The 22352-nt window shown below is 38.1% G+C and overlaps 2 protein-coding genes across 11 annotated transcripts in view; one reads left to right on the top strand and one right to left on the bottom strand.

Annotated features, from left to right (window-relative positions):
* CAST (calpastatin) overlaps positions 1-16036 on the top strand; it is a 90042-nt gene extending 74006 nt beyond the window's left edge. For all 5 annotated transcript variants that reach the window (XM_089492891.1, XM_089492878.1, XM_089492869.1 and 2 more), the window contains 9 exons: positions 997-1083; positions 2028-2135; positions 2679-2780; positions 4254-4346; positions 5613-5666; positions 7601-7693; positions 11691-11765; positions 12729-12789; positions 14169-16036. In XM_089492891.1, the coding sequence (XP_089349017.1) occupies positions 997-1083; positions 2028-2135; positions 2679-2780; positions 4254-4346; positions 5613-5666; positions 7601-7693; positions 11691-11765; positions 12729-12779 (663 nt within the window). In that variant the 3' untranslated portion in view covers positions 12780-12789; positions 14169-16036. The remainder of the gene's footprint in view (positions 1-996; positions 1084-2027; positions 2136-2678; positions 2781-4253; positions 4347-5612; positions 5667-7600; positions 7694-11690; positions 11766-12728; positions 12790-14168) is intronic.
* Positions 2080-22352, bottom strand: part of ERAP1 (endoplasmic reticulum aminopeptidase 1) — a 46747-nt gene continuing 26474 nt past the window's right edge. For 5 of the 6 annotated variants that reach the window (XM_089492864.1, XM_089492856.1, XM_089492862.1 and 2 more), the window contains exons 17-20: positions 19425-19565; positions 19248-19329; positions 18084-18268; positions 11801-12756 (exon numbers count right to left, since the gene is read on the bottom strand). In XM_089492864.1, coding sequence (XP_089348990.1) covers positions 18119-18268; positions 19248-19329; positions 19425-19565 — 373 coding nt within the window. In that variant the 3' untranslated portion in view covers positions 11801-12756; positions 18084-18118. Of the gene's footprint in view, positions 2169-11800; positions 12757-18083; positions 18269-19247; positions 19330-19424; positions 19566-22352 lie in introns of those variants that run through there. The other variant, XM_089492839.1, reaches the window with a different exon arrangement.

Below are 22352 nucleotides of genomic sequence, written 5' to 3'. Positions count from 1 at the left end.
CCGCCACAGTATTTACTTACTGGATTTCTATCCCAAATATGGCACAAGGCTGTTCAGCAGAAGATTGAATAAAAATAAAATTAAAACACAAAAGATGTTCAAATACTGAAACACAATTAAATTGGATGCAGGTTAAAATAAATCAATAAATGGGGAGGAGGCCAACTTTGTAAAAATCTTCCCTCCTCAGAAACCAATTTGTTGCAAAAAATATCTTTGCTTGCCAGTAGAAGGACAACAGGGAAGGAAGACAGCTGTGTGAAAATGCAGCCTAACATCACTTCTGATTTGCAGAGCTCAAAAGCCACTACTGAGAAAGTAATCTCTTGTAACCCCACTGGAAGTCTCTCTGAGGGTGACAAGACCTAAAGAAGGGCCAGCCTTTAAAGATCTCAAAGTTCAGGGATGCTCATGTGGGAGAATACAACCCTTCAGATACCATGAATCATAGAGCTTGAAGAGACCCCCAAGGACCATCCAGTCCAACCCCTTTCCATGCAGGAAGACACAAATAAAACACTCTGGATAAATGGCCATCCAGCTTCTGTTTAAGAACTGACAAAGAAGAAGACTCCGCCATACTCTGAGACAGCGTATTCCACAGTCGAACAGCTCTTGCCATCAGGAAGTTCTTCCTAATGTTTAGGTGGAATCTCTTTTCCTGCAGTTTTGAATCTGTTGCTCTCTGTCCTAATGTCTGGAGCAGCAGAAAACAAGTTTCCTCCATCCTCAATATGACACCCTTTTAAATATTTAAACATGCCTTAATTTTAACTTTCTCTTCCCCAGGCTAAACATATCCAGCCCCATAAGCTGCTCCTCATAGGGCATGGTTTCCAGACAAATAATTGGTTAGGCAGTTTTTCCCCATAAGAAGAGTGAATTCACTAAATTGGCATATTGTATCCATAATTCTGAAACTAACTTGAGCTAATTGATTGGGTTTGGTTACTGAGTGGCTTTAAGAAACAAAAATAATCTTATTTTGATTTTAAGCCCCTGAGTGAAAGTGAACTCCTTGATGCTTTGTCAGAAGGGTTTTCCTCTTCACCAGCACCAACGTCAAAAGCTGCTGCACCTGAGGTAAGTGGGTGTGCTTGTATGTGCCAATGTGAGAGACAGAAATAAAAGTTTAAGTTTAAACATAGTGATAAATCTGATGTCTTCCTGTGTTATGTTTGCAAAAAAAACCCCACTGAATATCTACATGATCAATCACTCTAAATTTGATTTGTTAATAAGAATATAACCCAGAAAGGAAGATAATTAAAACAAAATACTTATCACTGTCATTATAGATTTTGGCACATAATTTGGGATCATGTGATGGATGGTCCTCTGTGGTGTTAGTAGTTGTTATGGTGTTGGTGACATTAATTTTAGATTCATTTACATTGTTTCTCTTCTAGTCTTTTTCCTAGATAAAATGCACATATGCTGTAACCTTTCCTCATAGAAGGGAGTCCCCAGCCCTGTGAGCATTTCTTTTCCAGCTCCCTGCTAGCCTTTTTTCAAATGTAGCAATTAAATCTTCACAGTATTGTAAGTGTGACAACACTATAGATTTCTATAACAGCATTACAAAATTGGCATTTTTATTTATAATTCCTTCTCATGATTCCTAATGTGGAATGTACTTTTTTCACTGTAGTCATATTGAACTGTCCTCTGTAAACTCAAGGGCACTTTTCTGGCTTGTCATTACTACTAGAACAGACTACTCAGGCTTCTCAACTGAATTCTTTCAATTCTCTACTTTTCGTTGTTGCGTGATAAACATAGACCTGAAATCCTGTTTGTAGTTCCCATTAATATAGACCACCACCACACCAATCAATATGATTTAGATAAGTGTTGAGTCATCATTCTTTAATTACTACCAATAGGTCTGTTCCAGTTGGGACTACCAGTAGGATCCTAGCCACACTTTAATTTCCACCAAGATAATTCAGGAAAGACTCTTCTCAGGCCAGGGCCAGATAGAAAGTTTAAGAAATGTTTTTATTAACATCTTGCCTTTTTTGTAGAAATCTAAAGGTGCCAGCAAACCTGCCGCTGCCTCCACCGATGAAATGGTCTCTTCTACTGTGGCTTCTGCTGTACAGTCCTCAGCTCCACCAGCAGTACCCACCCCAGTAAGCAATCACTTCAGTTTCTGTGATTAAAACCTGTGATTTAAAACACTCCTTTGATTATTTAGAGTATTTATACTCTTTCCTTAGTTTATTTATTGTTTAGACATTAGTGAATATGACCTTTGGAGGATAAAAGTTCTTCAAAAGAAACTGTAGAGCATTAAAGAAGTATGTACATAATTTTAGTACAACATTTATCTTGTTTTAGACATTGTTTTTCAAATAAGGTTTACTTGCCTAGTTGGCAATCTTAACAGCTTTTTCCTAATCCTGAACCATAACCATAATTTTCACTAGTCAAGCTTGATTTATAACTGTACAATGGGAATATAGTTTTAGGTGTGCTGGAAATTCAGCTTGCAGAAGGTACAGAACTAAGATTTGCTTCTACTCTTTTCTCCTCTCCATCCCAGGTGATGGGATCCCTGGTTATTGTGAATGCACTGAAGTTAACTTTATATAGCATGGCTGCTCACCTCCTGACATTTGTACTGGAGATAGCATGGAGCCTGTTTTGTTCTTACTTTTTTTCAAATCTGTTAGAATCGGAAAGAACTTGATGCTGCTGCAGATCTTCTTGCAGATTCATTGGGACAAAGACAACCTGATCCAGATGAAAATAAACCAGTTGTGGATAAAATAAAGGTAAAGAAAGTGGGTGCACCACTGCCCTATCTTTGTGGTGGTGAGTACATACTCATTTTTTAAAATATATTTATTTATAACACTTATTGAGACCCATAAAAGACAATACATATAATAACAATTTGTAAAGTTACAAAAAAGAATATAAAAAATATTCAAGTGCTACCAAAACATTCCTACCAACATACATATATACCTCTTTCAACTAAAACAGTACTGTACAGTCCGTCCGCCCCATACACAGGCTTGCTGTATGTGGACTTGAGCTCACACGGACAGCAAGCCCATGGGGGACAAAATTGCACATGTGCCCACAGAAGCGTGCTGCCATTGAAATCAATGGGATGTGAGGTCTTGTGGTTTTTCCCATATGTGGGGGAGGGTGGGGAGGGTCTGAAACAGATCCCCCACATATACAAAGGGCCCACTATACTCGTTTCTGAAAACTACAGTAAAAGAACAGTATTAGTTCCTGTGTTAGAAAAGTCTTGCCATCTGCGTCACTGAAAGTAAAATAGGAGTCTTTTGTTTACAGAATTGTATAAGATCTTCACCCCAAAAGAGGCATCTTCACAGCATTTTTAACTGTACAAAATGCATTTTCTTTTCCATTGAATCAGTTTAGTTTTTCAACACAATTTGTTTTGTTATTATTACATATTGTCATCTTTTTTAAAAAATGTCAAGTTTATCCATGTATCGAAGGCATTTATGTTCTTTTCATTGTATTTCATAAAGATGCTAGGTGCAGCCTATGAGCAGGAAGAAAGCCAAATTTGTGATCAAGCAACAAAACCTTTCTTGTGCCTTTGAGGGATAGTGTGAGGCATTATATTCTTAATTTATGTTGAGAGCCATCTCTGGCTGTTGAATACCTCCTAGCTGATATGAGACAGTGAGCCCCTGAATAGACAGCTGTGACAGACTGTTGATAACCTTTCTGTATGCTTGAAATATGCTTGCTGCCAAGCTAAAAATCAGCATACAAAGAATTGCACTTCTTATAATGTAAACTCGGGTGTTATGTAAATGGTTAGTAACCTTTAAGAAGGTGACTGAGCCAAACAATGGCTGAAAGCAGAAATGAACATTTACAAAAGAAAATGTGTTTTCTTGAAAGTGTTTTTAAAGTGTTCTATTACAAAGGATCTCTTGTAAGAGGTTGGTTTTCAAAATTCCTAAAGGACAAATGATAATCTGGGGTTAGTTTTTATAAAAAAGCTCTAACAGAGAAAACTGTTTTTGGAAATAGTTTAAATATACATAATACATTAATTTGTGGGTTTTGTTTTGTTATATTTATTTGTTTGTTTAACATTTGGGAACCTTTCTTGGCATTTCCATTATTTTACAGAAAAGTCTCCTGATGATATACAGTTAATCACCATCCATAAATACCATTTTTGTGTTTGTGTGAAGTCAGTTTTCCAAGAGAATTAAAAACAGAGTTTCGTTTTATTGTTGCTCTTCTAGGAAAAAGCTAAATCTGAGCATATAGACAAGCTTGGAGAGAGAGATGATACCATCCCCCCTGAGTACCGACATCTTCTGGACTCTGATGAGAAGGTAAACAGATTCTTTGGGAACTCATTCAGTTGTCCCTCGGTATCCATGGGGGATCTGTTCCAGACCCGCCTTCCCCCCATGGATACCAAAATCTGCAGATGCTCAAGTCCCATTATCCTTAATGACAGCACAGTCATGCAGCTCCTCCAAGGATTTGTCCCAGCTTGGCTTTGGGGGCAGAGGCTAGAGAGCCAGAGGGGGACAGGGCTGGGGCCTGAGTCCCGGAGCCCCCTCCCAGGCCCAGCACCTAGGACAAAGCTTATAGGCTCTGTCCCCCAAGCCCCAGCCCTGGCCCCCTCTGACTGATGGGGCTCCAGCCTCTACCCCTGAAGCCAGGGCAGGGCAGAAGCTTTAGGGGGGGGAGGGAGGAGAGGACTTCAGTCCAATTGTCCCCAATGGTGGCACATCTATATGCACGTATTGCCATTGGGAACAATGCAGGCTTGCCATCCACGGATGGGAAGTCTGCGGATACCAAGGTACCACTGTACTTATCAAACAATTTTGTATTAATAGATTTACTGGGGGTCACATTTTTCCATAATCAAAGTGAGTAACAATTAATATAAATAATTGAATCACTACAATGTTTTCAAAGGATGCCTTCCTTGATTTATAGCAGACATAGTGTCTTAACTTTGATAATTAAAGTTCATTAACTTTGATCATTAAAGTATCCTGCTCCATTTCCTCTCACGATGGGAGGAGAGCTATGTAAATGACTTCGAATTTTTCAACAGCAAGTAAGCTCCATGAACGTGGTAAAAGTTTAACAGTTTTCAGTAGTTGAATGCCTTAGTTCAGGGGTAGGCAATCTTTTTGAGCCGGGGGCCGGGTTGCTGTCCCTCAGCAAATTTTCAAATGGAAGACGCTTTTTTAAAAAAAATGGAGGACATGCGAAAAAAATTTGCTGATTTTAAAAAAAATGTTAATGTAAATGCATGTTTCTGAGGCTTCTATAGACAATTGCCCCCCAAAGGCCCCGGCGGCAATCGGCGGCAGGACTGGGCTGGGGCCGGTCCCAAGGCCTTGCCGGGCCGCATCCGGCCCGCGGGCCGCAGGTTGCCTACCCCTGCCTTAGTTATAAATTCTTACAAATTACTCAAAAACGCATTTCACATTTTGTAGATGCCTTTGTACATTTTGTTTCACAGAATGTATAAATAGCTTTATAATTATCATTGCCTAGGGTTCTAAGTGTTTTTTGGTTACGTTATAAGGAAGAATGTTGATGGATTTACTAAATTATGCTTTTCTTTGTTAAAGGGTAAATCAATAAAGCCAACAAGCAAGGATGATGAGACAGCTAAGGATAAAAAGGTGAGAGGGAATCACACTAAACTGTATGCGGTCAGGGCTGAATTAAGATATACTGGTGATCTAAAGTGTATAACAAATTTAATATTTATTATTATTATTATTATTATTATTATTATTATTATTATTATTATTTTATTTATATCTTCCTACCTCTCCCAGGTGGATCTAAGCAGGATTGCAACATAATAAATATACAAAACAGTAATAAAATACAATAAAAATTTAACAATAATCCATTAAAACAGATTCTATCAAAAAGTGATAGTGTAACTAATATAGAGATATAGATCATAATCAAGGATAATATTTCTTATACAAGGTCAGGTGGGTAAGCTCGCCAGAAGAGATCTGTCTTAACTGCCCCCTTAAAAGCATCCAAGGAGGTAATAAGACGGATCTCTTCTGGGAGATTGTTCCGCAGTTTTGGAGCCGCTGCAGTGAAAGTTCTCTGGGAAGTAGAAACTAATCAGGTAGTTTGTACTTCTAACAAATTCTTCCCAGTTATTCTGAGAGTGTGGGGCGGATTATGTAGGGAGAGGCGTTCCTGCAAGTACCTCGGGCCCAAGCCATGTAGGGCTTTAAAGGTAATAACCAACACCTTGTGTTGCGTCCGGAAGCTAATCGGTAGCCAGTGAAGATCTTTTAAAACTAGTGTAATATGGTCAGTCCTTGAGGAGCCTGTGACCAACTAGCTGCCATGTTTTGGACTAATTGAAGCGACCGAACTTGGTACAAGCGTAGCCCCATGTAGAAAGCATTGCAGAAATCAAGACAAGTGATTACCAGTGCATGTATCACAACTTCAAGGTCTTTTCGGGCCAGGTAGAGACACAGTTGGCGTATCAAACGGGACTTGATACCAAGCACTCCTGGCTATCGCATCCACTTGAGATGACAACTGTAGGGACGAGTCCAGTACTCCCAAGCTGCGAACTTCGTCCTTTAGGGGAAGTGTGACCCCGTCCAGGACTGGTGGATAAATCTCCTTCCGCAGACTTAGGGGACCTATCAAAAGTACCTCTGTTTTCTCTGGAATCAGCTTGTGTTCGTTTTCCCTCATCCAGACCATTACCCAAGGCAGACATTCAAAAGAGAAATGCCATTCTTAGTCACTGCAAGAGTCAGAGGCAGAGAGAGGCTCCATACTTAGAATAATGTAAAAATTAAATTTTAATGGTTTGTATTTTCTTAATTTTGAGCCCTTTCATTATCTGGGCCCCTAAGTAGTGACATATGGACCACCTAGTATGTGGTGGTTGTATGTGGACACCTCTGCTTAGCTGTAGGATCTTAGTTACCACAAATGTTTCATTGCTTTCAGTGAGTATACTGTAATTAAGACTAAAACTCGACTCAGGGCCGAGAAAAAAGGCCCTGGCAACCACATACCATGGCCCTAATCCAGCTTTTTCCTGGCCCAAAAAGAAGCGGCAGAAAGCCACTTCTTTTTGAGCCAGCAAAAAGCTGGCGGTGCTCCTCTGGCATGCAGTGTATGAACACCGCACCGTCCAAGCACGACAAAGCTGCCCACTGCATGGATGGGCAGGCAGCTTGAAGGCAGCTTCCTGCCATCTCAGGGGCATGTGCTGTCTAAATGACACACCCCCAAGCCACTGGGAAGCCACCACAAAGGGGCCATCTGTTTGGGCCCTCAGACCAGTTTTTAACTTGGAAATGGGAGGTTGACCTTTCAAGGAATAGTTTGCATGTGCTGTAAAACTTTGGATATTACTTTAAATATATATAGGATTATTTTATGATTACAGTAGATATGTTAAGGAACTAATAAGAATGTTGGAATTCAGTATCAGTATTTTATAGTCACTATTTGTATTAGTATTGCATTTTTAATTATATAATCCTGCTACGATCATTGGGTTAAGCAGGAAATATAAATAAAAATTATTATTATTAAAACATTGTTTTTATTGCAGAAACCATCTGATGACTCAGCAGCTATTGATGCTCTTTCAGGAGATTTTGACAATTGTGGGAAACCACCTGTCTCACAGCAGTCTGCTACAAAGGTGAGGTTTCTTTCTAAAGTCATTTTTAGTTGAAAGTTCTGTTTTTTGTGATGCTGTTATAATTTAACTGGCAAGCCTAACTGTAGATAAAGATTGTAAAATGGGCTTGAACATACAGCAGTGAACAGGCATGGTCCCTCCTGTGAGAGCTCTTGACATACAGAGAGTGCAATCATGTCACCCTCTCAATCTTCTGTTTTACCAAGTTGATTATTCCCAGGTTGTTTAACTTCTCCTGATATGTTTTGTTCTCCATACTTCATCATCTTCCTTGTCCTCTGAACCAACTTGTCTATATCCTTCTTAAACTGAGGGCCCCAGAACAGAAAACAGTAATCCAGATGAAGCCTGACCAGCACAGATTATAGTGTGACAATCAATTCCCATGACCTGGAAACTATGCTTCCATTAGGGCAGGCTAAAATAACAGGCACTTTCTTTGTTCCATTATACTGCTGGTTCATGTTCAATTTATAATCATCAGTAATCCCAAAGTCCTTTTCACATGTAGTACTGCTGAACCATCCCACGACCTATGCCTGGATTAATGCTTCATTTTAAAAAACTATAACTGTGTGTGTGTGTGAGATGCGATGCATTGCTCCTACTGGTAGGATCAATGTTCCCCTGGCAGATCTTAATGCTTGGGCAGTTATATAGAGATAGAGATGCCCGTTGGTCTCAAGATCCCAGTCTGTTTATGGCTAACATTATCACCAGTACCTTGATGGGTAATCTCCAGTCTACACAGATTGGACACAAAAAATATGGAAATTGTACTCCGATAAGAAAAAAGTATACAGATGGAAAGATGTGAAGTGTGACCTAGACATACTTGAACAGATAGCTAAATGATTACTGCTTTCTGTTCAATATTTTAAATAGAACAGTGACTTATAAATATGTTCTGCAAATTTAATATTACTACTTGTCTTTGTGAGTGAAACATACCCAGTTCTTACTAATTGTGTATTGCTCTAAAGCACCATCTGCTTCTTGTACACTCTTTTTTCCTGTTTTTGTCATTACTGTGTAATTCTGTATGCCTACCCCTTTCATTTTAGGTAGGTTGAGGCTTGGCTACTTCTGCAGAAAATATTAAATGAACATCACTGCATTTCAAACCAGTTCCTTCTTTCTAGCGAGAGACAAACTCTGGACTCTTTTTAACAGTTTCTTCCATTGGTAGCCTTGGCCTAGTTCTAATGATTCCAAAAAGTATTTGTTCTTTTACAAATTAAAAGTTCCAAAGATTGATAGATTTATGTGGTTGACCAGGCAAAACAGTTACTCTAGAAAAAGGGTAATTTATTTCAAAGCCTTTGTGTGAAAATAGAACACTGTTCAGTTTATTCAAATGGAAGTTGAAAGTTGCTCCCCCCCCCCCCCACTTTACATGTTAGATTTCTTAAGCACGTGTAACATAGGGAGAATATGCAATAAATACCCCATTACTACATCCATGCAGATATTACCTACTTTTCTTTCTCACTTGTAAATCTGTTTTATCAGGTCTTAATCTTTTCAATGTGAATTCTGTTTACTTATGGGCAAAGAAGCTTGTCTCCTCATTTGACATGAACAGTGATCAGCTATTTTTCATGTTTCTTTGATCTTAACTGTTCTTGGCATATACCTCATGCATGCAGTCCTAATAGTCAGCTCTCTTACATTTAAAAAAAACCTTTTCGCACAATAAAGCTGTCTGAAGCATGGGGCTATTTCTGGAACTGTCTCTTTGATCACTTGAATGCTAACATATCTGTTACATAAAGCAGTGTGTATTTACCTCTCCCTCCAATACACTATAAAATTAGTTCAACTAGGCTATTTTTCAGATGAACAGAAAATACCTCAATTTAAACATCTACAAATTGAGCCTGTAGTAAATTAGGTGCTCACTGCCATTCTTGGATGCACAGAGGAGCAGTCCACAGTTGTCTGGGATATATATATATATATATATATATATATATATATATACAGTCATCCCTCCATATTTGCGGATTTGATATTTGCGGATTTGATTATTCACGGATTTCATTAATGTGTTCTCTCTAGGACTGTCTAGGTCCTCCAGTGCAACTCTGTGGTCAACGTTAACTAAAAGTTGCACTGAAAGACCAATTGTAGCTACTCCAGTGCCATTCTATGGTCAGTGTATGTTGGACATTGACCACAGAGTTGCACTGGAGGACCTAGAGATTCCTAGAGAGGTGTCCTCTCAGGTAAAAACAGTGTTTTTGTTATTTGTGCTTTTTCCATATTCACGGGGGCCTTGTTCCCCTAACCCTAGCGAATATGGAGGGACAACTGTGTGTGTGTGTGTGTATCCCTTTGTACCTAGAATCATAGAGTTGGAAGAGACCACAAGGGCCATCCAGTCCAACCCCCCTGCCATGCAGGAAATCTCAATCAAAGCATCCCCGACAAATGGCCATCCAGCCTCTGTTTAAAGACCTCTAAGGAAGGAGACTCCACTACACTCCGAGGGAGTGTGTTCCACTGTCAAACAGCCCTTACTGTCAGGAAGTTCCTCCTAATGCTGAGGTGGAATCTCTTTTACTGTAGCTTGCATCCATTGTTCCAGGTTCTGTTCTCTGGAGCAGCAGAAAACAAGCTTGCTCCCTCCTCAATATGACATCCCTTCAAATATTTAAATAGGGCTATCATACTAGCTCTTAACCTTCTTTTCTCCAGGCTAAACATCCCCAGATCCCTAAGTCGTTCCTCATAGAACATGGTTTCCAGACCCTTCACCATTTTAGTCACCCTCCTTTGGACGCACTCCAGTTTCTCAAGGTCCTTTTTGAATTGTGGTGCCCAGAACTGGACACAATATTCCAGGTGGGGTCTGACCAAAGCAGAATACATTGGCACTATTACTTCTCTTGATCTAGACACTATACTTCTATTGATGCAGCCTAAAATTGCATTGTCCTTTTTAGCTGCTGTGTCGCACTTTTGACTCATGTTCAACTTGTGGTCTACTTGGACTCCTAGATCCCTTTCACATGTAGTTTCATTCTGCCAGGTGTCCCCCATCCTATATCTGTGCATTTCATTTTTCCGCTCTAAGTGCAGTACCTTACATTTCTCTTGTGTTGAATTTCATTTTGTCAGCTTTGGCCCAGCTTTCTAGTCTATTCAGGTCATTTTGAATTTTGTTCCTGTCCTCTGGAGTATTAGTTATTCCTCCTAATTTGGTGTAATCTGCAAATTTGATAAGTATGCCCCCAATTTTGTCCTCCACGTCATTGATAAAGATGTTGAATCACACTGGGCCCAGGACAGAACCCTGTGGGACCCCACTGGTCACTTCTCTCCAGGATGAAAAGGAGCACCCTTTGAGTTCGGCTGGTCAACTAGTTACAAACCCATGTAACAGTTGCCTTGTGTAGCCCACATTTTACAAGCTTGTTTGCAAGAATGTCATGAGAAACCTTGTCAAAGGCCTTACTGAAATCATGATATACTGTATCCACAGCATTTCCTTCATTTACCAAGCTGCTAATTTTATCAAAGAAAGAGATCATATTTTTTTTGAATTCTGGGGGACACTTGCCCACCCCAAAACAACCATAAAAATTTGCATTGCATGACCTAATGTTTTCTGACCACCAATGAGGATTCCAGTATATTAAAAAAATGCACCATGTCTATAGGAATTTCCCAAGGCAGGAGCTACAAGGCCATTTTCATTCTGTTGAATTAGGTGACTCCGTCTACCCACTCTGTTTCTTGCCGCCTACCTCCAGAACTGGTAGGAAGTGATATAACCCAAAGGATTGTGGATTGCTCCTCTGTATTGTCCAGAGAATGTTCTGTTCTCAAACTCAACAAGTATCGGTACCCCCAGAATTTTTCACATTTTTTGGTGGATCGTAGCTTAGTAACCCTTTTCTGGAAACAAGTATTTCCCAAAGTATTAGCGTAAGTTGTATTTCAATCTAAACATTTGTATACTAAAGTCCTTTTTTTTTTACCTTGGGTGTAGGATGAAAAAACAAAAGATACCACCACATCTAAACCAACTAGAAAGGATGAAAAGAAACCAAAATCCTCTAAAAAGGTAATATAAAAAAATAGAAAAAGGAAATTGCACAGTGTAGTTGAATCAATCACAGACCATTTAATGAACCTGGGTTATTTTAAAAATTTCTGTCTTCCAGTGCCTAGGCATTTTTCTACTACAGCTTAGAAGTCATGATTTTGTCCTTTTAAAAAATGGCACAGTGATTACCTCTGCAAAGCTGTTGGTGTGCCCAGCTTGATGAAGGTGGAAATACCAATTGGACAGTGGCACATAGAATTCATAATGTGTAAAACATTATGTGGATATCAAAGGAAGAGGAATATAGAAATCAAAATGTGTATGATTTTCTTCTAGTAGAAGCACATGTATACTAGTTTGTATTACGATACCTTTCATCCAGTGTTAGTTATTTCACTGTAAATTGAAACAATCTACTTTCACTTTTCTTGGCTCTTCTTACAATTATGCTATATTTTCACATCAGTGCCCTAAGTTTTATATGATCAATTCAGCTTTTAAATATTAAATCAGCATTGTTGTTACTAATCACATATTTGGGTGAATGGAGAAAAGCAGGGATTTAGAACCAATAGTTCTCCAGTTATTCTTGACCTTTACTTCCAGTCAGCCCTAACCAGCATGGCTAGTTTTCAGGAATGATGGTAGTTGTCAGTTAATTCAGTCTGGAGGGCCACAGTTTCAAGACCAGTTGCACATATGCATATAATGTTTCCAAGGTGATGTTGACTGATACATGGATATTTGATCTGTGATATTGCCAACAAGCTGTATCAGGAGGGCATAGTTTGGATGGGAAACAAATCCTTTATGATATCAAATGTGAGTGTAAAACATACATCTTGTCAAAAGCTGCACTCTCACTTATTCTTAACAAATGCAAGAATTTCAAGCTTTGTTTAACTGATTGGATAAATAGCTAACATTCATTGTATGAACTGAAAATTCCAACTCGTAATCTTGTTGTTTTGTCCCTGCAAGGCAAAAGAGCAGTCTTCCAGTGCAAAATCTGAGAAACAAAAAAAGAGTTAAATGTTACCAGGTAAGAATTATTAAGCTGCTCATAGTATGTGTGTGCACATGCGCACAGATCCTTCCATTATGTAAGAAAGGTTTAGAAAAAATGGGTAACTTAGAAAAGCCAATTTTTAAACTTGCATTTTAGAGCTTTAGGGGAAAAAACAGAGCTTGGGGGAAGAGCAACTTGCATTATTTCATTTGATTCCTGCCATTTATGATGATTTGTTTGTTTTTGTTTAAAACAGAATTACTTCCTTTTTAAATTATTATTCCAAATGTGTTTTCTAAGTCCAGTTCAATTTTTTAAGGTAACAGTGCCTTTCAATTGATTTTTACACAATGTTTTTCTGTAGTTTAACTGTCACACAGAAGATGCATGCATTTTAGTTTTGCCAAATGTAAAAACTAAATTTGACAAAATATTCACAAAAGAAAATCTGGCCAGCCAAGAACATATTTTAAAACCAAGCATATAGGTTGTGTAGGAATTACATGCGATATGTAACGGTTTGAGTGTTGAATCTGGAGACCAAGTTTGAAATCTCTGCGTGCCATGGAGACCCACTGAATGGCCTTGGATAAGTCACATTCTCTCAGCCTCAGAGGAAGACAAAACCAAACCTCCTTTGAACAAATATTGCCACAGAAAATGTTGTGATAAGTTGCCTTAAGAGTTACCTGACATGAAGGCACACAACAAAGGAATCACACATCCCTCCAGACGTTGAAGAATTGCAGTTTCCACAAGCCCTAATAAGCACAGCCAGTGGTGACAGGTGGTAGAAGTTGCAGTCCAGCAATATCTGGAGGGCTACATGATTCCAATCCCAAATGCACATCATGCGAAACAGAACAAGACAGAACTGGGTTGATTTACATTTATATAGAAGGCAGCTGTGTACATACACAAGATATCCTTAGAGCAGGGATCAAGGAACCTGTGATGTTCCATGATCTTGTGTTAAAACTCCCAACACTGGTCGTATTGGCTGGGATTAATGGAGACAATATCTGGAGTCCCACAGGTATCTTGTCCCTGCCCTAGAGGATGAACAGACATCTATAGCATCAGCATTCTTTGGGATTTATTGCTGTTGTATGGTTCACCTGCAGCCCCTAGTTCCTTTAAAAACAAAACGAACAATAGTGTGGTTATAGTGCCTGCTTTTCCACCTGAGGAAATCAGTCATTAGTGGAGCAGCTCATGTTCAAGATGAACTGATGTGGATATTCTCACCAAATGGTTAACATGTGTAACATATTTGTTTGTGCTTTACTTGGATATTTTCATTCATCTATTTGAAACTGTTCTGTGTTTCACCTGATGAAGTCTATTCTATGAAGCAAGCCCTTTGTACTATCCTAAGCCTGTTTTCTCCATCTTTCTCTCTTTATCTCCAGCAGTGTAAAGAGTCTTCATTTTGCTGATGGATAGCTGCACTTGAACAAAAGCTATTTTGCAGAAGCAAGATAGTCTCCTGAGTGGTTTTCATATCGTGGTATCTGGATATTTTGGCATGCTATGCACTTTTTGCTATTTCCAAGGATGAACTAACTTTTTTCTAGTCATTTATTTTACTGTCCTTTTTTTGTAATTTTCTTCAGCTCTGAGATGGAAAGGATGCTTTATATTTGTAAGAAATGTATTTCCTATAAATTTAATAGCAATGAAACAATCTGCAATTTTGCACATAATCTTCACATAGTGCCTGTAAATCTCAGTGAATTCACGAAATCTGTGTGCACTTGCTCACTCTTTCTATATACTTAGTATAATTTATAGTTTAAAGCAGCAGTTGGCAACTGATGGCCCTCCAGACATGGGAATGCAACTGCTGTTGGTTTTGCTACACAGCTGATGGGAAGGGCTAGTGCAAATTGTCAATCCAATAACAATCAGAGGTCTATAAGCACCTAGCACTGCTTTAAACATTCTGGAATGCAACGAACTGGCTTATTATCTGCCTATTTAGGTCATTGGGTATGCCTTTGGGAGAATGGTGAAGGGAGTACCCATTTTGCAAGATTCCGAAGAAGAAACAGAATAGACTATCATTTCTTGTCTTTGGCTCCTTACAGTATAGTATTGAACATGAACAAGTGCCATTAGTATTTTCATTTTTTAAACTAGAGTGTTTCCTGTCACCATCTTCGGTGAACTTAGCTTTCCCTGCTAATGGCTTCCAATAAGAATATAATAGTGCATCAGAACTACTAAAGGATAGTGAAACTGTGGAAGGATCAGGTTAGCACTCTTTGGTGGACAAAATATCATATAGAAGTCCAGCAATAACATATATCTTCCTACAAGTACACTGGTATAGATCCAACCCCAGATATTCAGAAGACACAGAGCAGCTTCTTCCTGATGTATATGCACAGAATACATTTGGAGGTAATTTGGCTGAAATGCATGTTCAAATCTACCTAATTTATCTTTTTTCACCTTTATATTCCTTGCAGTGAGAGGAATTGTGGCTCTAGTACCGAATCTGAGTAGCACGCCACCCTTGACTTGTGGGATGTGGTGTTATTCTTTATTTGGTAAAATGGTCAAACGAGCTTTCTTGCTGTTTGATATACGGGCCAGCAATATTACCTTGCAAGCCCTTTTCATCTGCATTGGGGTGAACACAAGACAATGTCATTTTGTGCTATGGCTTTTGTTTATTTCAAAAGGAGCAAGGATGGGAGATGTTCTCCATGGATTGCATCATCCATCCTTAGGAAAATCAGAATTCACATTGTCCTTGAGAATTTATAATGTTAATACAGTACTGTATTTGACAGTCTGTACTGAAATTCTGTGTCATACTAATAAAGTTTTTGGAATGAATTAACTTGTAATTAAAACCTTGGTTTTCGCTAACGCATCATTATTGTTGGCACAATTGTGTACAAACAATATTTAGCCTTTCTGTTAGAAAGGCAGACAAATTTATTCAAATCCAGCATATTTCCTTTGTCTCAGCCCATTTCACAGTTATACACATAACCCATCCAGCAAACAATATTGCTGCATGTGCACTTGTTTAATCAAGCATTTACATGCAGTTCTGTGTGCACAATACTTAACAACCGTATTTCTGTTGGGGATGCTTTGGTTTAGATTTCCTGCATAGCAGGGGGTTGGACTGGATGGCCCTTGCGGCCTCTTCCAACTCTATGATTCTATGTGTACATTTTTTTTTGTATTTAAACTATGCAGTTAAAATCCAGTTCTTCTCCATGATTACACCAATTTTGCAAAAATAAATTAGTTAAACTTGTTTTAAAAGTGACTGGCTTCTGCTGTCCGGGAGTTAAGCTGTATACCCCAATTGCCTAAAATACTGATTATAACACAAATCCAAATCACACTTGACTCTCTAATTACAGTATAAAGTTCATACAGCTCTCTGATTGAGATGTGGGCAATGGGGTGGTGAAGAACAATTGCTGTTTGGATAGTCATTTGGGTATGAATGTTTCAACTTCGGTTGTAGTACCATCTCTACCAAGCTCTAGCAAATGATTTTAGACATGCAACTTCTTCACATCTCTGTTTTGCCATCTGCGAAAATGGGATAGCTAACTGCAGAGAAGCGCTGTCAAGTAAACCACACAAAGAAGACCTGGAAGAATGATTAGTAATCTAACATTCAGATCTCAAAAGTATGTCCAAAGGCAATCTCTTTGAGCAATACCATTCTTCCTTTCCCTTTAACATGAAAACATTATAAAAGGAAAATATCAGTATCTATAGGCAGAGTTTGCAGGTTTTGGAAGATCAGAAGAATATTAGCAAAGAAGAAAGTGTTTGTGTAATGAAGGGCATCCACCTTTTGATTATTCTTGTGGATTTCACTCAACAACTAGCATATACTTGATCAGTTCTGACTTTGTACTGATATAAGAGTTCTCATTCACTTGTGTCTGTGTATAATTTTTCCTTAATAATTTCCCATTCTAAGTTTTGCAGCATACTGGGCTGGAAATATTACACTTTTATACTGGCACCTTTTTCCAGAAAGGAAAACAACCAATAATGAATAGTACTGATTGTTTTTTGTGGGTTTTTCGGGATATGTGGCCATGTTCTAGAAGATTTTCTTCCTGACATTTTGGCAGCATCTGTGGCTGGCATCTTCTAGAAACAGCAGGAAGAAAATCTTCTAGAATATGGCCACATAGCCTGAAAAACCCACAAAAAACCATGGATGCTGGCCATGAAAGCATTCAACTTCACAATAGTACTGATTGATTATATTGATCACTACTATCAAGCAAAGGATAATTTTGTGCCCATGAAGAGACTACAAACCTTTCCTTCTGTTCTCAGAATACTCCAGTTGAACACTCTGTGCAAAATGAAAAATGTAACTCTCTTGTTTTACAGATGTTAGTTCCATAAACTATCAGTAAACCACAGTAAAGACTAACCTTAGTTTTTTCAGCTTGGCATATAATGCTAAACTGACATTGGAAGCAAAAACATCTGATTTATCTATGGCTGTGAGCCCAGACATTGCTTCAATCCATGATAATCTTATCATTCCTGTCCACATAAGCCCTAGATCTCATTTTGAGTGGAAGTTCCATGTTGCTTTCAAAGTCTAGCATTGGTAAATCCTGTTTTGTTTTATCTGAGGCTCCTGCAAATGTATTTTAAAATACCGGCTACCAATGAGCTCAACTGAAGTATGTCTATAGAGGCAATTTGCATAGAGATAACTCCATTCCAAATGGTCGTTGCAGTTGCAATGAAAAATTTAGTGACTGTTGTAAGTACACTCGTCCCTCCCCATTTGCTGTGGTTAGGAGCACAGGACCCCTGTGAATGTGGGAAAACCACAGATAACAAAAAAACTGCGTTTTTATCTGAGATAACACCTTTCTAGGAATGTCTACTCCAGTGCAACTGTGGTCAACATCTGCCAGACACTGACTATAGAATTGTGCTGGAGGAGCTACAAATGCCTAGTGGAGTGTTCTTTCTAGGAATCTCTAGGTCCTTCAGTGTGACTTTTGGTTAAAGATAACCATAGAGTTGCGCTGGAGGACCTAGATATTCCTAGAGAGAACATATTAATCAAATCTGTGAATAAACAAATTTGTAAAAGTTAAAGCCGCAAATGCGGAGGAATGAGTGTATATGTCCCATGTACACAAGCTGTTAATGCTATGTTCTTGCCTTTTAAAATATATTTATAGGCTCTGACTTGCATCACTAGAATAAACATAAATATTTGCATTAAGTTATCCAACTATCTTATTTTCAGAATTTTATATTAATTTAGTTTGTAGGCAACATGTTTCATGTGTTTCAGAACTTACATTTCTTAATCTTGAAAGTAGGTCACACACAAATTTCACACATTACTATTGGTCTGTAACCATTTCATGATTTTTTCAAGGTTCTTATCCATCCAATGGATGTTTTCTTCAATCGTTTCTATGGCTTGTTGGACAGCACGAAGCTCTAAACTTTTTTTGTCCAGAGATCCAAAGTAATTTTTAACCTGTGGATTTAAAACAATTACTACAATTCATTCTTGCATTATTACTGTTACTTGTAGTAGGATTTGACAGACAGCATGTTTTGAGCATTGGACTATGGCTCTGGAGACCAATTACCTGATCAGTCTACTGGGTGACCTTTGGCAAATCACACTGCCTCAGAGGAGGGAAAAAGCAAACTCTCCCTGAACAAACCTAGCTAAGAAAACCCTGTGATAGTAATCAGAAAACAACTTGAAGGCACAGGAGAACTACAAGAACTGAAAAGGAACAGATGAGGCTGCATCCTGATTGTGCAGTTGCTGCACTGACAGAACTTCCATAAGAAATTCTTGCTTAAAGAAAGATAAAGAAATAACACATCCATATCCTTTATTGAACTAAAGTGCTTCCCAACAGCCTTTTTTTACTTCAAAATTAAAAAAAAACCATGGAACATAGCACAGATTATTTATCCTTCACTTGAATAACAATTACTCATTTTGCTGTTTGGGTTCCAAGACCCTTCAAGATAACCAACCGGTGACTTTCAAATCATTAATTTGTGGATCATCAGTCTATTAAATTATATTTGCCTCACTTCTCTCTGGTTTTGCTCACTTTTGCAATAGTACTAACAGGCAGCAGCTGTGCTCTGCTATTCTGCTTCCTAGTAGTTAGCTAATTCTTAATTACATTCTCTGCTTTCCAAAATCCTAGCTCTGATTCAATGAGAGAAATCTATTCTTACTGTCAGCAATTAATCATTTATTAGAATACCTATATCCCTCCCTATATCCAGGGATCTCAGGATGGAGTAAAATTTTAAAGCTTTAATGCCTGATTTGGCTTCCAATAATGCTATTTTTTTTAGACCAGCTGAATGAGTTAGAACATTACTATAACTGAATTAAGGATATGTAAGCACCAATCAAAGTCTATATTTGTCCCAAATTAAAATAAAATCATGCAACCATATAAATGACATTATGACATACATACATCAGCAAGTTGAGCCTTTGTGGAATACTTATTTGTTACTCCAGTAATCATGTTTGCAATAGAATGCGAACCAAGTTCAAACCTACAAAGTAGCAATATGTACATTAAATAAATATTTGTATGGTTTAAAGAAAAATAGCAATAGAGTACTGAAAGAGTTTTAAGAACAGAACCTACTTTTTCACAAGAGTCTGCCAATTTTTCTTCAAAAACTTCCATGCTAACTGATAACCAACAGGATTCCTTCCAACACTCACAACAATATAAGGAAGATTCTGAGTCTTTATAATATCACCTTGCAAACCTTGATCCATCAACCTAATCAAAATCCAAAGACACCAAGCTGATGAGGAAATAAATACAGTTTCACAACTCATTTACATCATTTTCTGGAACCCAGTGTTTATAAATGATCTACTGTGCAATCCTATATTGGAAATAAATAACAATTTAATGGAGGGTTGTTGTTGTGGTTTTGCAGAAAGAATTGCAAAGTAGTTCAGAATTTTGAATGTTATTCAACCATCAATAATAGCAAACTTTTCAGGTACAGAATAGAGGTGAACAACTACCACAGGGACAGTGGCCATCTTTAGGTTGCCAGCTGCTTGCTGGTCACACATTGTATGCTTTTCTTTTAAGGTTTTATTTAGAATACAGAAAAAAATAGCTATATATACATAAGGTAGATTTAATAACAGCTGGAATTAATTAAAATTATTCTTAATTCAATACTACTAAATTAAATAAAATTCCTCAAATTGTATTTACATATAAATGAACCTCAAACTGACTTAATTTAATTTAATATGATATTGACTTGATATTTAACTAAAAAGAACTAAATTGACTAGGATATTTAGTATGATACAGAATATTAAATTGGCAATAGTACATTTAGTTCCTTTCACACTGACTGGAATGAATTTAGTGGCTGGCCATCAAATTTCACCAACAAACCACAATGTCTTTTAAAAAAGTGAAAATCTGGGAGGCAGAAAAAGGGTTGAGGGGCTATATGCATCCTATGGGCTGAACTTTGCCTGCCCCCATGTAGATTTATGATTTACATTTTTTTTAAAAAGGACTTTAGGGATGGCCATCAGGTTAAAGAGAGACAATAAAAAACAATGCACTAATAACACAATGTTGTACCCTATTTTCCAATGTAAAAGAACATATTGCTGGTTTTTCTGTTTTGTCAATTGTAATCAGTCAATGGTATGACAAGTTAAGCTACTTAAGAAACTATGGACTCTTATAACAACCAAAAAAGATCAGCCTAACAACCTAAAAAGACTGGAAATGATCAATATACAGTCGGCGCTCCGTATCCACAGATTCTTTATCCACGGATTCAAGCATCCACGGTTTGAAAATATTTTTAAAATGTATAAATTGCAAAAAGCAAACCTTCTTTTTGTCATTTTATATAAGGGGCATCATTTCACTATGCCATTGTATTTAATGGGACTTGAATATCCACAGATTTTGTTATCCACACGGGGTCCTGGAACCAAATCCCAGGGCCCACTGTACATCCCCATTCATGAAAAGGGAATCAGAAAAGTCTGCAGCAACTATAGAACCATAGCATTAATATCCCATTCAAGCTCAGTTATGCTCAAAATTCTGCAACATACAACTCCAAACATACAGTGCTCCCGCATCATATGCGGGCACACTTTACGCAGCTTTCAGCATATGCTGAAAGCTGTGCAGGGAGGAAGAGGCGGCACGTCCCATAGGAAGTAATAGGGCTCGAGCATACGCGGAATTTGTTTTACGCGAGAGAGTCCGGAACGGATCCCCGCATAAAGCAAGGGTGCACTGTACATGGAGAGAGAAATCCCAGAGGTACAAGTGAGATTCAGGAAAGGAAGAGGCACTAGGGACCACATTGCAAACTAATGGCTAATGGAGTGCACCAAAGGATTAAAAATAAATAAATCATCATGTGCTTTATAAACTACGGCAAAGCATTTGACAGTGCATATATCAGAAAAAGCTATGGGTGACTCATAAAGACATGGGAGTGCCACTACATCTGATAGTCTTGATGAGAAATCTATACTTAGGACAAGAGGCTACTGTAAGAACAATACAGAGAACTAGACTGCTTCCCAACTGGTAAAGGGGTAAGGCAAGGCTGCATTCTATCAATCTATTTCTTCAACTTATATGTAGAAAATATACAAAGAGTATGGTTAGAGTCGAAGGAGTGAAGATAGGAACAAGGAACATCGACAATCTAAGATGCAGATGACACCATACTTCTAGCAGGAAAAATCACAGATCTGGAAGAATTATTAAGGAAAGACAAGGAAGAAAGTGCAAAGGCAAGATTGCTGCTTATAAAGAAAACAAAAATAACGACTATAAAAGAGCTACATAAATTCAATTATTATATTATTATATTTATAACCTGCCATTTTCTCAAAACTAGGACTCGGAGTGGCTTCAAATTCAATCTAGACAATAAGGAAAGAGAAATAATAAAAAAGTTCCCATGCCTTGGATCACACTGATCAGAATGGAGATTGCGGTCAAGAAATCAATAGTCTAGGAATGGGAAGGTTAGCTATTAAAGAATTAGGCAATATATCCTTAAAGAACAAAGACATACATCTGAACATTAAAGTTACAACTGTCCAAGCACTATATTCCCGTCACCATGTAAGGATGTGAGTGCTGCACAGTGAAGAAAGAAGATAAGAAAATAAACTCATTTGAGATGTGGTGCTGGAAAAGAATACTGAGGATACCATGAACATCCAAAAAGACAAACAAATGTATCCTTGAACAGATTAAGCCTGAAATCCCCCTGGAAGCCAAGATGATCAAATTGTGGCTGTTGTATTTGGGCCACGTCATGAGAGGGCACAACACATTTGAAAATACAATAATGTTAGGAAAGGTATAGGGTAGTAGAAAGAGAGCAAGACTGCACGCCAGATGGGCAGACTCAATTAGAGAAGTCATGGATCTAAATTTACAGGATATGAGCACATCAGTGAAAGACAAAGGGTCTTGGGGTGTCTCATCCACAGGGTTACCATGAGTCAGAGTTAACAGTTAACAACAACGAACACAAGAAAATAAAAT

This window comes from Sceloporus occidentalis, unplaced genomic scaffold (genome assembly GCF_023333645.1).
Source record: "Sceloporus occidentalis isolate IW3139 unplaced genomic scaffold, rSceOcc1.0.p SCAF_1, whole genome shotgun sequence".
NCBI classification, from domain to species: domain Eukaryota; kingdom Metazoa; phylum Chordata; class Lepidosauria; order Squamata; family Phrynosomatidae; genus Sceloporus; species Sceloporus occidentalis.
The sequence above is the reverse complement of the archived record's forward strand: the minus strand, read 5'-3'. Positions and strand labels throughout refer to the sequence as shown.